At 32.3% G+C, this 15,395-nt stretch overlaps 1 protein-coding gene across 1 annotated transcript; it reads right to left on the bottom strand.

Annotated features, from left to right (window-relative positions):
• Window positions 1–1,012: 1,012 nt before the first annotated feature.
• On the bottom strand, window positions 1,013–14,382 carry LOC129234540 (8.6 kDa transglutaminase substrate-like). Its single transcript, XM_054868555.1, has 3 exons — window positions 14,227–14,382; window positions 9,164–9,296; window positions 1,013–1,321 (listed from the first exon to the last, which is right to left on the bottom strand). The coding sequence occupies exons 1-3, from the start codon at window positions 14,265–14,267 to the stop codon at window positions 1,175–1,177; spliced, it is 321 nt and encodes a 106-aa protein (XP_054724530.1). The 5' UTR covers window positions 14,268–14,382; the 3' UTR covers window positions 1,013–1,174.
• Between the last annotated feature and the right edge of the window lie 1,013 nt (window positions 14,383–15,395).

The raw sequence follows: 15,395 nt of genomic DNA on the forward strand, positions 1-15,395 counted from the left end.
AAATTTTGCAAAACTACGGGCTAAAAACTTAAGCAATTTTACATTTAGGAGCTATTTTACTTAATTTTTTGTAATTGCCGTTTAAAAAACTCATTGCTAGTGATATTAAAGAAAGTTGGTACGGGGACTCTTGCCCAAATGTATTCTTAAACTCAAGTCTAAAAATGCAATTGTAAGGCCATATTTTGTAATATTAGGGCCAGTAATTTTTCGAAATTAAATCTTCAAAAACGCAATTCTGTGTGATTTTTGATGTTGTTGAGTATTTGGGAGCTTTCCCCTAAAACTTGTATACAACAAATATTTGATCAAAAGAATGTCATATGTTTTATATATATATATATATATATATAAAACATATGACATATATATATATATATATATATATATATATATATATATATATATATATATATATATATATATATATATATATATATATATATATATATATATATATATAAGCAGGTACTAAGTTGGTACAAGTGTAACCAAAAGAACCATTGAAAAGATCATTGGATGAGTCCAGATCGACATTTAATTTGGATGTAATTTGCTTCGATAATTTGCATTTTCTGTTTATAATCGGCAAATTATGTATTCGTGTTTTTAGTTTGATTAATATATGAGTTTTTTGTGTTCTTTATCTTGTGGGATAACATTTTACTAGATAAATATTTGAATTATTAGTATTTCCATTTTTCGAAAAGTTTTTGAGGTATTTACGTTTTACAAATATTACAAATATATTCATTGCTTGTGTTTTAATTTGTATTATGCATAGCCATCTGATTGTTATGTTTATTAATATGTAGAAAATGCAAGTACGTGTTCACACGTATGATGCACTGATGTTATAACTAACTTGATTTTTCTGTGTGTAGTGGGGAGCGCCAGGAAACTTTCGCCCCGGGCACCGTCAGCCCTTTGGACTTCCCTGTCAGAGAGTGACATCATTTCTGGACAACATTAAGTAGAAATACTATAAATACACGACGCCAACAACAACAACTGACCAAAAGAAATAAAAACTTTATTAAGTTAAAATTTAAAAAGTACAGAAACAAATTTTTTGCCTCCTTTTCGTTACCTGCGAAGGCTTTTATTCTTTTTAAGGTTAACAAATCAAAAAAATGCTTGGTGGGAAATTATCGCCATGTTGATTAGACAAAATTCAATGTTCCTTGTCGGCACCGGTATCTTCTACACATCGACCAGGTGCATTGTAGTAATTGGGATCAGAACGACTTGCAGTTCGCTTGCACGCATAGTTTTCCGCGCATTTCTCGGATGCTATGATGCTACATTCTTCTCCAGGGCACTGAAATTTGAAAACATAACAACGGGATATATTTTTGAAAAAACAAATCAGCTTTTTTTTTTAATTTATCAAAGACTCAAGTCTGTACCTCAGAGCCGGACTAACATAATTTCACGAATTGTGGTTTTCAGGTTGTTACTGTATTGTATGTAGAATCTTATATTCAGTCACAACAACTTAATTGCATAAAAGAATATCCTTCAAAACTATTTACCGGTGTTGTGAGAGCGCAGTCCCAACCTTTGTATGATGCGTGAGACAAACGTTTTTACGCTCTTCTGAGAAATAGTGATGGTGTGACTTACGTTTGTCTGGCTTTGAGGTACAGAAATGTGTAAGTACAGAGTTATCATAAGTCATCATTCAAATACCATTCTTTATTTAGTGTATATTTGACATATAACAAGATTTTAAAAAAATAATAATAAAAGAAACGTTCATCAGTAAAGAAATAAAAATTTCTATTCCTCTAACCACTTGGAGCGGCAGTTTTAAGCTAACTTTTATGCATCAGACGGTGCTTTTTGAATTTCTGGCTGAACTTTCAGAAGTCATATGATAACTATGAAAGTCAGAATATTCTTTTTTTTTTTTTTTTTTACGTCACAAATGCTCTTGAATATGAAATTGGTACTTTCTTTCAGATTGTGGAAAAGAAAGACGATTTTAAAGTTGAAATTTTTGCTTTCAGCCAGTAGAAGATGTTTTTGAATATATTTTCAGATTTCGCCAAATGTGTTTGAATTTCAGAAAAAGCTAGGCGTAAAACTCTGAAGACAAGGTACAAAACGAAATATTTTATGCTCATCTTAAATTTCAACTAGTTTTTGAAACCGGTATTTGAAACCTAGTTACCAGTATACCGAATACCGGTATTTTGAGCCATTTTACAATTTCGTAATAGCAGTACTTGCTGAGATAAAATACCGGCATTTTCGGTATTAACTGAATATAATATAGTTTATAATTGAAGAGTTTCCAATTTAACAAATTAGATAGCAACTGTTGTTTTAAATGAGCATTTCTTTTTCCATGAGACAGTACCAAAGTAAACTATTAATTTAAAAATTTGGCTTCAAAAGCACGAATCTGCGAACATCGCTAGATAAAAGTGGCGGAACTAATACAAAATGATTTTCCCGTCTGAATGTGTGATGAATCAAATCTTCGTGCTTTTAGTGTACCATATTTTTATTTCTTCCACTTTTTTGATAATTCACTTGACTTTTCGTAAAAGTTAATTTTAAATATAATTACAAATGTTTTCGTACTACAAGTAATTCGTTCCAATCATCAATTTCAGCATTATTTTTTGGTATATTTTTTAAATATTTGTCTCAACTGTACTGAATTTGGAGAATAACCTTTTCTTGTTAGAAATAAAATGATAATTTGTTGTTCCCGATGTTGGTGTACTGTCCTGTCTCACTATTTAACTGCATATTTGGCGAGAAAATACTTAGCAGTTATGTAGTATCTTGAAAATTTGCATAGAGGACAACTAGTAAATATTTCTTGATAGTCACATAATTATAAAGAATTTTGAAAACGAATCAAAAGCGAATAAATTAAGGAAACAAATTCAGATTTTATTAAATCGGTTTTAAATTTTAAACGAAAGGGTCAACATAAAGCAAACACAAATCTATCCTAATCAAGAGGAAATCGTTGGTGATAATGTTAATATTGGGAAAATATCGTCTCTCTAAGAGAAATTACAACTAGCTCTAAATAAATAAAAATTTATGTACACAATACAGAAGAAACACGCACACAGATACACACAAAATGATGTAACCAAAATCAGCACGCAAGAATTAGAATTATTTGAAGAGACTTTCAAATAATTCGACCTGACACCCCTAATATTGCTTCTAGGAAATATAAGAGAAGGTGTTTCGCGCCACTCATTGAGAAAAGATAAAATGTTGGGAGAGAAGATTTTCATTCATGAAACAAGAGTCACGTGATAAATTTTAAAGCAAAGCATTGAAAGAAATCCGGTTTCTTTCGCTTGTTTTTATGCAAAACGTGCCAATCATTCGTCGTTATTGAGTCACGAGACTTGGGGTCTTTGGGTCGGCTTTTGCTAAGCCAATGATTGGACTTAATCCTCCGTTTTAATTCCTGCTCTAAGGTACCACCGACCAGCGTGACTTCAGCTAGAATATTTTCATCTTCAGGAAATTTGACCATTAAAATGAGTTCCCGATTTTGTGATAATTCAATGAATGAATTGTAATTTTTCTAATATTGATTTTTTATTCTATAGTTGATCCATCATTTTATATTTGTTTGCAATAAATTTGAATAACTAATGCACTTTTTTCACAAAATTATGAAATATGGCACCAAAACAACATGTTTCCGGTCGTTTGTTGAGAAATTTCTAATACCGACATTAATAACAATATTCCGTCATCACGTTTTAAAAATTCCAAATTTTGATATTGCATTCTTGGTTCGGTACTGCAATCCCTAGTTACAACGAACGATTGATATTTCGTTACATACTATTTAATGGAGATTCCATTTCTACATTATTCATTGGTGATAGTTATTAAAATTGGTTTTAATAATTCCAAAGTTCCATGAGCCGTTTTTGTGAGAGAATGAAACACTTTATTTATATTTATCCGAGGATTCCTTCCAGCTCAATTCTGGTTGTGATTAGTGATGTACCGGACCAAAATACCGGACCAAAGTGATACCGGACCAAAAACATTAATATGATGATCTTCGGTATTGTTTAAAACGTGACATTGGAATATTAGTATTAATATCAATTAGAAATTTCTCCAAAAAAAATCGAAAAAATACTATTTTCGTTGTTATATTTCATTGTTTTATGCAAAAAGAGCCCTAATTACGAAAATTGAGAACAAATATAAAATGAAGGAGTAAATGTTACAATAAAAGTACAATAACAGTAAGAAACATAATACTGTCTGACCACGGATTGTATGGAAAGGCAAACATCCGATTTACAGGTGCAAATGGACGCAACTATTAGTTTTTAGGGATGTCAGCGTTTGCTTATGCATATTAGCCTCTAAATTAAGCAGAGTCTCATTCAAATAACACGCGCATCAAATTTTTACTTTTTTCCCTCAGTCAGATAGTTTCGTCTTAACTGGACGGTTGCCAATTCCATACAATCCATGGTTGGAGAGTACATCCTCATTTATATACTAGCGAATGATCGAGTAACATTCCGGGTGTCATCAACAATGAAACTCGTTCCACGGCACGATAATTTGATGATATTTTTTGTAATGTTTAAAATGCAAGGGAAATGACGAGGTGGAACTGGATCCGGTATCTTAACTGTTTTACTGGTAAGACTGTAACTTTAGGGGAATGAAGAAACAAAAAAGGGGTCAAAAAAGAACTCTATCTACTAAAGTTTAGGGTTCATCCACTGGAGTTAGGGTTGAAATTTCAACTATCAGAATATCACCAAACTGGCAATTGTTTCTTTCACATGTAGAAGCAATTTTCACCCGTCATACCTTGACGGGTGGTTTTCTAGTATCTATTGAATTTTCAATCAGCCTGGAACTCAGGTGAGCAATAATTTACGGCAGTTGAAAATACTTTTTCTTTATTCATGCTGATCGGTGGTACTATTCATAATGCGCAATGTACCTCATCTGACTGCCACAAGTCCTTCATCTTCAATTCAGTCTCTTGCGTGCTGTTTTTTGATACACCATTTTTGTGTATATTCCTTTTGTACTGTGTGTAGTAAGTTTTTTATTTGTAGCTAGCTGTAACTTCTCTTCGAGAGACAATTCGTTTCCAATATTAATATCATCTTCACCGATTTCCTTTCGAGTAGGATAGGTTTGTGTTTACATTTGATTAACCGTTTGCTTTGAAATTTACGATACATTCAGCTAAATTTGATCTTGTTAATTTGTTTTATTCGTTTTCGTTTTCCGTTCAAAATTCTCATTCAATATGTGAATAATTAAAGAAATTGTCCAGTTCACCATGCCTTTCATTTATACAGTACATTTCCAAGGCTATATAATTGCTAAATATTATCTCTCCAAGTATGCTAAATATCGAGACAAGACAGCAGAAGAATATCGGTGACAACAAATTACCATTTGTTATACTAACAAGAAAAAGCCTTTCTTGAAACTCGGTACAGTTGAGACATTTATTTTTAAAAAATATCAGAAAGGGTTTTGCAATTTAAAGTTGAAATTAATTATTCCTAACACAAATACATTTATATGATAAATAAATACCTTTGTTCTGAACAGTAAAGTAAGACAAACAACGTTAAAAAAAAAGCACAAATTTGCCAATTACAGCATGCTCATCTGTTCTTGGCTTTTGTCGGATGTCTTTTCATCCATAAGCTCATAACTTTTTGCATTGAAAAAGGCGTTCCCTATAACGCCGAAACACGTGTCTGCTGTAACTGGCAAATTTGTGCTTTTTAACGTTGTTTGTCTTACTTTACATTTATATGGTTACACGTGAAGTTAACTTTACAAGAGGGCAAGTAAGTGATCAAGGAAGTGAAAGTAATAAAAAAAATGTTCATATAAAAGTCCAAAAATGTGATTCATCCGCTGCTGTAATTTATTTACTAACTGCGTTGCATGGCTTTGAACAGTGTACCTCGAAAATAAAAGTTATGTCAGGTGACACATGTTCAGCAGTCAGGCTTCAATTAGAGAAAAAAAATACTGTAAAATTTCCCGTCAAAGCAATCATTCTAGAAGAAAGAGAAAACCTCAAATCAAAAACTCCCGAATAAATTAAACGCAACTCTCCATAAGTACAACTAAAGTCCTTGATTATCTTCTGCTGGCAGTACGAAAAAAAGAAAGAAGATAAATCGCCAAATGATAATCAAAAAGGGACATTTTTACCTCAAAACAAAAACAAAATTTTTTTTTCCCCGTCACAGGCGAGAAAAAAAAAGTGGGAACTTTCTGAATGGTTTTTATTTACGCTAATTTAAAATGAGATCGCGCAATTGATTATTTTCCGATATGAAAATGCTGTTCCATTAGGCTTAAAAATGCTTATAACCTTTTCCCGGTGATTTTACACTTTTTTTTTTTTTTTTTTTGAAATTCGAATTATGTAAATCAATTTAAATGGTATTTTTCACGGGATTTCGAATCGGATGTAAATTAAGAAAATCTGATAATTATATAGGGTAAAAAGATATTTAATGCCATTTGTTTTGGATCTTAAAACTGTAATTCGAACTGTTTGGTTCTTTCTTGCGTTCACCCCCCCCCCCTCCCTTCCCCGCGTTCCTTCTCGGGTGCCCAAGTACTCCCTGCCAAATTTGGTCGAGATCCGACATAAACTGTGGATTTGTATAGGGAACATACATACACACACATATAAGCATATTCTTTGTTTTATTTGATATAGATAGTCAATTAATTCTTGTTTTTGAGGCCAAATTTTTTCACCATTAGATTGATTTTCTCACGGTGTCATCGAAAAAGAAATGCATAGTTAAAACAACATTAGTTATTTAACAAGTCAAATTGAAAACTATTTATTGTTTGAAATTAATGCCGAAAATGCCGGTATTTTACCTCTGCGACTACCGACATTGCCGGTACATGGAAGTACCGATACACTGGTATTGCGATCACTAGTTGCGATTAAAGCCCTCGATCCGTATCCAGGGCTTTAGTTGCGATATGGTTGCTAAGTCTTAGTCTTAAAAGTAAATGCATAAATGTTTTGTAAATTACGTTAAACATAGTGAAAGTTTTAATTACCACAGAGGACACTCGATAATAACGTTCTCGATAATAACGACTCAATAACGTTGTGTTATGGTTGCAAAATTAATACATTTTTCACGCTAACAAATGTCAAATTCTTTTGCTATTTTGTTCAATATAGCAAGCGTTTTGTTTAGTTAGAAGACACTCACTAAATAGCGTTATGATATGAATAAGAATTAAATCTCTTTACAGCCTTAGCGGACGACGAAATATTTTTTTTTTTATCTTCAAATGTTATTCAAGCATAAGAAAAAATACAAATGTTACTTCGTTCTCAGACCAAAAACAAGATTTTGATAAATACAGTGATCGCCGCTTACTAAAATCACATTCGTTCTCAGGACATTTGATTTTATAAAGCGGCTGATTTTATAAAACGGCATACCTACATTTTAAAAAAATGAAATGTTTTGAAGTTTAAATACTTTAAAAAACGAAATGAATTACGTCATTTATTTTTGCTTTAAGTATTTCAAAATACAGTTCTCATTTTACTAAACATGAGAGTTCTTTTTTTTTTTCTAAACAAGGGTCTCAAAATATTGGCGTATTGCAGTTTGGTTAACACAATTGGAGAGTAAAGATTCAATATCGTTTGAGAATATACTAAATGTTTTGTAACGTACAACATCATATTTTTTTCTTTGCTTTAAAGAGCATCCGTATATCATCAAGCGCTTTTCTCACAATCCATTGAAGAGGCAAATTTGGTGCTGAGATTTCCTTATCTTCTAAGACCAATTCCTTCACATTCTTTATCAACTTTTTGTGCATCATGTCCAAAATTTTGATTTTATAAAACGGCGAAGGTGATTTTATTAAAGGATGGTTTTAACATGCTTTGGTATTGCAATGATTCTGTTCTTCCAGATTTGATTTTAAAAAGCGGCTGATTTTATAATCCAGTGATTTTATTTGTAGCGGGTACTGTATTGTTTTTTATTCAACAAAAAGACATACATAAGTTGTTATGAGCAGTACATATAAAGTAAACCCGATATGCCTCATCGGGTGTTAGGGTCATACAGTTTAAAACAGAGATTCTCAATTGCGGCCACTGTACGCAGGGAAAACTCGCTGGTAATTAAGATTTTCATTTGTTCGTGTTAAAAAATTTCTTTACTGAAAAAAACATGAATGATAGAATTTCATACATTTATTTTTTATTACATTTCTTTCTTTCTCTCTCTCTCTCTCAGTTTTTTTCCTTCAAAGGTCTATTTAATAACCTTAAAGAATTATTATTACTCATCATTACATTTTTTTAAATAAAACAAAAAAAAAACAATCAACCTATATAGCAGTTGTTTATTTCTCTTTTTTGGGGGGGGAGGGGGGTAAAATGAAATAAAGAAAATTAGTCTGCGAAATCTTTACTTGTCCGCGATCAGAAGAGGTCAAGAGCCGCTGGTTTAGAACCAATGAGATGCGTTTAATTTGAGCAATAATTCGCAAAATAGTTGTAGTAGAAAAGTTCAGCTCAGCATTATTGGCACTCAGCGAAAGAATCAAAAACATCAATTTGTAGAAAATCGTGAGGACAGTAAATGCCATCAGCAAGTAAACGGCATCAGCAAATCACGACTTCCAAAATGGGCTCCTAACCGAAGAATTTTGGACCGAGTTTTGAGCTAAAATCTATTAATCATTCTGAATGAACGACAACGCTTCGCGTCAAAAGGTTTACCGCAAACGATTGATTGTTGTAGAAACCTTCAATTGTCTTGTTTTCAGTCGACTTTGAAATGGACTCGTCCACGGACGAACGCCAACAATGCTGAACTAAACTGTAACGTCAACCCCAAGGTCTCGCCAACAAATGCTTAGCTGGACTGTAACCTCATCATCTCATTATCGCCAACAAGCCAAGTAAGAAACAAAACAAATAATCAGCTCGGACTATTGTTGTGTTATTGCATGTGATATTGATGACGTTGTATTATGAAAAGAGTTAAAAGATAAATGTTCTAAATAAGTCAAATACATTCTCAAATTCCAAGGAGTTTGAGAATATATTTGACCAATAAATAAATCTTCCGCACAAAAAATGTTAGAAATAACGAACCTTCAGACAGAAACTGCAACAATTGCAGTAATCTTTATAAGTTCCGCAAGAACAGGGTCCAGTGGCTGGGCACCGTGATGTGTCACATGTTCCATCACACTTCGGCATTGAAGTGCAGTGAATATTCACCGCCCTGAAAACAAACGTAAAAACTTATCAACAAGCCAAAATTGATACTAGGTAAATTAATTTAAATAACTTCTATGTAAATGATTATTAAGCAGGCAACATATATATAGTCGACTCTCGATAACTTAAAGCCTTATAACTCGAATGTTCCCATGCCTGATAATTTACAATCGGTCCCAAAATAATTTAAGTGTTTTTAATAGAAAGTTGTCTGGGTGAATACAGTAAAACCTGTCTACACAATGATACTGTTGGGACTTAAAAAATATTGTTATAGAGAGGTTATCGTTACAGACAGTTTAATTATTCATGCTGACATTTTTCAGGGACCAAGGGAAATATCGTTATAGACAGGTTTATTGTTATAGACAGTATTGATATATACGGGTTTCACTGTATACAGTAAATGAATTTTTTGAGTCCCTAAAGAAAAAGTCATATGTTTAGTTTAATATTCATTATTTCACTAGTTGCTGCTATATTTGAGTTTAAAGATGAAGGTCAGAAGATTTTTGAATTTTTTTTTTCTTTTTTTTGAGTGTTATAGGCACCAGAGGAAAATGCTGTCAGGGAGTGACACGATTGGCTGAGTTATCTATGTTATACTATTGATTTACATCCCTTCTTCTTTTTAACAAATAATTTTGATTTATTTTTCCTTTAATTCAGAATTTTCATCTGGATCGTTTTTAATTCTTCGGTAATATAATCTTTCAGCTTGACGCCAATTTCCCTGTTTATCTTTCCCTGTTTGCTTCTTTTTAATTGTTCGTTATGATATAAGAGTTCGAACGATCAACTAGAACGAAAAAAAATGAAGCGTTATTGTAATCGTAAGATGAGTATGTATTTTTAGTAACACAAAAGAACAAAAGATGCCAGAGGAGTGACGTCAGAGAAGTGACAAAATTACACATAACCTGTAAAAAAAAATAAAAATGAAATTTAAAAAAAAAAACATCACAGTTTCTTTTAACCAGAACTTAAACGTAATCCGTGATGTCTACATACAATAAGCATTGTTTTGCACAAATATACATTTAAATAACGATAAAATTTAAAAACATATACTTTCCAAGGGAAATACTGCAACGACTGGCTCAAGCACAATTTGTGGCAGTGCAAAAAGAATTAATGCAATATTATTTGAATTTCGATCAACCCCGTTAGCTTGCTTTGAACTTTAGTCTGTATTATGCAGATTATTATCTGTTAATGAGATCCTTTAGATGTTTAAATGTTGAATTTCAGTCTTTCAATTTCGCCAGGTGAGGGGGACATTATTATTCCGTGACGTAGAAAAACAGTTTTTTTTTTTTTTGGATATTAATAAATATTTTTACAATGTGTTTTGATGTTTATTTAGGTGTATGGTTAAGGTAAAAAACATGTTTGTGCCATGTTATTTTGAACAGAACGTTGAACGTGTTTGCATAAAAAGTAGAAAAAAGGCAAGCCAGGGGAACATACATTTATAATTATTATTAGCTATTAAAACTAAAATGAAACAGTTACCGAGAATTGACTGTGTGGGATATTATTGTTTCTTGGCTCTCGTGGAATTGTGTTTTCTCCTAGTTAACCTTTTTTTTTTTTTCATAAAATATAAAACTGACCGCACTAACAAATGGACAATTCCACAAAAACGGGAAAATTTGGAGATCGTTTGTTTCAAAAAAAAAATATATTTAAAAAAAATATTTAAAAAAAAAATGAAGAAAATACTTTAAAGGTTACTATTTTCCCAAATTACTTTCATACAGTTTTTCTGCAAAATATGGAGTCGTTTCAAGAATAATACTTTGAGTATACTGACGTTTTTGTTAAGACAAGTGCAAAATATCGTTTTTGGGGGGGGGGAAGTAATGTTTTACCACAAATCCTACATATTGAATTATAATTAACGTTCAAAATGCAAATGATTTATACTCTTTATCAGTTCTACAGTTGAGAACTTTTTTTTCTGAACTTTCCGTACGTTTCTATGCTTTTCTTTACGGGGTTTGCTTATATTGCGAATCGAGTCATAGATTTGATGCTTAATGCACGAAACTTACAATGTAAATAAGATCCCCTGTATTTTTAACATTTATCATATATAGCACTTTAATGCAACCTTGATAATCATCATTAAATTGTACGAAAGTTTCAAAAGCACCAAATTTCACCATCTTACGAGAAATGAAAATATCTTTTGTTACTCTGTCTGACCTCATTTAAACCTGTTGCCAGAGTAATAACTCCAAATTTATTAACAAATTCATTAAACATTATATTTGTAGATTAAATCGCATTTTGATCTTGAACTAAACGAGCTGATGTGTGCATCACATGACTTCCTTTTACTCCAATTTAATGTCATTTTCTCATTATTGGCAGTTTTAATGTGATTCAATAGTTTATTCTCTAAATATCACCAACAGTGGCCAAATTAAAACCAGATTTTTTAAAAAAATTAAAATTCGCCAAATTTGTCGCCAACTTGGCGACAAAACTTAACGACCAAAAGACTGGCGATCTATCGCCAAGTGTCCACTAAATTATAACACCACTTGAGTTTACATCGAAATTAACAATGATTTCCCCGGAAAAAAGGGGCAAAAGATCCCCTTTGGAGCATTCGAATGCTACCAAAATGGGAGGTGCACAACTGGACCCCACTAGGAGTCTACGTACCAAATTTCAACTGTCTAGGACAAACCGTTCTTGAGTTATGCGACATACATACGCACATACACACATACGCATATACATACGTACATACAGACGTCACGAGAAAACTCGTTGTAATTAACTCGGAAATCGTCAAAATGGATATTTCGGGTGTCTTTACGTTCCTAGGCATATATCCACGTGTGGTCGGGTTGGAAAATAATCTCAACATTCATTCGGGGGTGAGCAAAATGGAAATTAAGGCCAATTTTTGAGTGAAATTTTGTTTGCGAATACAATACTTCCTTTTTTGTAAAAGGAAGTAAAAACGAAATTATGTGAACAAGCGTTTCATGCTAATTTCAAGAGTGCAATTTCTGGTTTGAAAAAGTCCCCACCCGCTAATGTAAACGAACTCAGGTTAAGGGCAGTTAGTGCAATTTTTGCCTCTTTTATTTAATTGCATTTTTGTCATGTATTGTACGTTAGCTCTATTGTACAAGCTTGCTTATTTGGTATCCGCTGGAAAAAAAAAAGCGCGAAAAAGGGTCTAATTCCAAAATTTCCCTAGTATTGAATCCAAAACGCTTTTCTTTAAAAACCTCGAAAACTCATCTCTGCAGATACTGCCGTTTACCTGTTCTGAATAAAATAGAAATAAAATTGAAACGAAGTTCTAAAAATAAAATATTAAGCTGTAATACACTAAAAATATTCCGAAACGTTACTGAGTTTTTCCGTGCAATGTTTTGGGGTTTCAATGGTTTTTATCCATTTCCTGGAAAAATCAAGTATAATTTTCCAAATGTTTCCTGAATTGCTACAAGTGGCACAAATGCTGACTTCTTACTGTTGTGAAAAATATTTTTAACTCCCAGTTTAAAGAGTAACTGAACGTATTCATAAAGTGTAACGGTTTCAGCTCGATTAAGGCCCGTCCTTACTGAAGCTCCCAAAGGGAGCTAAGAAGTATGGACAACGTTGATCTGCAAGAATTGCAGGCGAGTGAAGATCTTGCTACTTACTTGCAATTTTTGCATAGCTTTGGCCATAGTTGCAATACTGCTTATGAAACTTTTTAATTTAATCGGGAATGTGCCAAGGTATTAAATAATACCCATCTAAGTTTACTAAAGCAGGAAGACCCCGGGAGGCTCAATGGATTTCGAGGGTGACAGACACGATCAAACGGCCGTCTCGAGACTCATAAGTGGTTATCTGAAGAACATGATTTTCGACTCTGGGTGTGAGATCTTCTCTTTGTGCAGCAAATGCAATCTGAAACCGGCATCCCCTGACCACATCCTTGATTGTTTGGGGTTCACTCAGGCAGATGTCTGTGCTAGCCCACTACTGATGCTTGACTTCGTTACACTGTAAAAAAAAAACTGTAAATTTTGAAGAAGTTATCCGTATTTTTTACAGAAAAAAACTGTTCGTAATAAAATACAGGATTTCTCTGTTTTTTTGAATCTATAACCGGTTATACTTTGTTTTTCTTCGAATCTTCGAAATTTCGCCCGCGTGTTTGGATTTTGGTTCTCGTGCTCGAGTTTTTGATCTTATATTTATTTAAAGCGAGTAAGTCTTAAATCGTTTGCAACTTCCATTTCATTGCATCCTAATCAATATTTTATTATTATGTTTTTTTTGTCATCTGTTACAGAGGCACATTCGGAAATTTACCTTTGTATACATGTATTTCGTAGTAGTATAGTAAATATTGAAATGGATTTATGAAAGTATAGTTTCATTTTTTAATCTTCATAAAATAATAAATCAGCTTGAATAAATAATAAAAATACGGAAGATTTCTGTAAAATAAACGGAAGAAAACTGGCGTCCTGGCTGACAGTTTTTTCTGTAAATTTTACAGATTTTTTTTACAGTGTAAGGTTCATGGCATCATGAATCTGATCTAGCTGCCGCTGAATCAATGAAGGTTTGTAAACAACAACAACAACAACAACAAAGTTTACTCTAAAGTTTAAGAGACACGACTGGCTTCTAAAGGGAATATTTTTAATTTTTTCAGGAGGCTTCCAGGATAATTTCAGGAAGGTTACTGACATTTTTGTGGAAAACGTCCTGGTTTTTGCAAGGTATGTTAATGACAGAAGTTGGGCACACCAGCTGCCCATTATTTTCCAGGAACGTTTCTGAATCGTTTTTACAGTGTAGTTGTGCAAAAGTGAAAAATTGAGACCGAAAATCTCGTTTTAAAGATAGTCAAGCATTTTATATAAATTCAAGGCATTTATAAATTTAAAATAGATACTTACAATAAGCCGATGACTACCAAAAACAGCAACGTAGTTTTCATTTTAGGTGATTCTGAAAAAGATTAAAATATTCAAAAAATTTTCAACACAGAAATGCCTTAAACGTACATGAGACTTCAAACAACTGTCACTCCTTTTGCTATTTTCTCACTTTTTATGTACCTACACATTGTGCAGTTACCTGATAACGTTACCTGATAATATACGCCGACACAACTGTTAATGTGACGTCGCGTTATTTACAAAAAAAAACGTATCGGGCCTCGTTATCGCTTTATGGAAGTTGATATCTCACCTGTTTCCTTCAATCGCATTAGTAATGGGAAGGAAATATGTAGGTTTTTATATTAAAGAAACAAATTATTCGTCATTTTTGTAGAACTTTCGGTACATAAACGTATAATAATATCTGCAAAGTTTATCTTTTTCATTTAAAAGAAAAAAAAATTATATTATCAAAACATGCTGTAAGTGTAAATCTTTAGTCATATCCGTTTAAATTAGGTAATATACAAATTGTATTTTTGAATTGAAACTCTGTTTGAACTATATAATTAAAACACAATTTCCAGGAGATTAACTTATTTAAAAGATGAGATGAAATGATCTAATACGCATTTATAAGTAATAAAGTATGAGAAATATCCTCATATAAATAATAGCCAATGATTGAGTAACCCACGTGCTTCAACAATGAAACTCGCGCCACGGCATGATAATTTGATAATGTGTTTTGGTAATGTTTAACATGCAGGGAATTCGAATGCACAATTTTTTCGCTTCATTCTTTTTAAATTAATTTTCAAAGTCTTGTGCATATTCTTGTCCACGTAGAAAGAAATGAGAATTCAAGAAGCATTACTAAACGTCAAAAATTAATGCAAATTACGTAGTTCGTAATTCTAAGCAGCCATTTTCACGATGTTGAATTCGATATTTATCAATTCTTGATAAAACTAAATAATAATTGTGGCATAACAAGAGTAACAATTAATGCTAGATAATTTGATTATATGACAAAACGAATTATTATCAAAAGAAGATGATACTTCTTGCCTTGCTTGGCTAGCGCTAATTGTTTTGCATTTGTAGCTGACTTATTTTTCTCAAACTGTCGAATCGGTTAATTTTAAAATTTTCTGTTTCGTATGTTTCTAATTTCTGAGTTA

This window comes from Uloborus diversus, chromosome 1, assembly GCF_026930045.1.
Source record: "Uloborus diversus isolate 005 chromosome 1, Udiv.v.3.1, whole genome shotgun sequence".
In the NCBI taxonomy this organism is placed as follows: Eukaryota; Metazoa; Arthropoda; class Arachnida; order Araneae; family Uloboridae; genus Uloborus; species Uloborus diversus.

Excerpts from the sequence above, each read along its gene's own strand:
- LOC129234540 (XM_054868555.1), bottom strand. The coding sequence starts at position 14,267 with ATGAAAACTACGTTGCTGTTTTTGGTAGTCATCGGCTTATT. Across the intron at positions 9,297-14,226 it reads TTGGTAGTCATCGGCTTATT|GGCGGTGAATATTCACTGCA; the intron begins GTAAGTATCTAT and ends GTTTGTTTTCAG. Across the intron at positions 1,322-9,163 it reads GTTGCAGTTTCTGTCTGAAG|TGCCCTGGAGAAGAATGTAG; the intron begins GTTCGTTATTTC and ends TTCAAATTTCAG.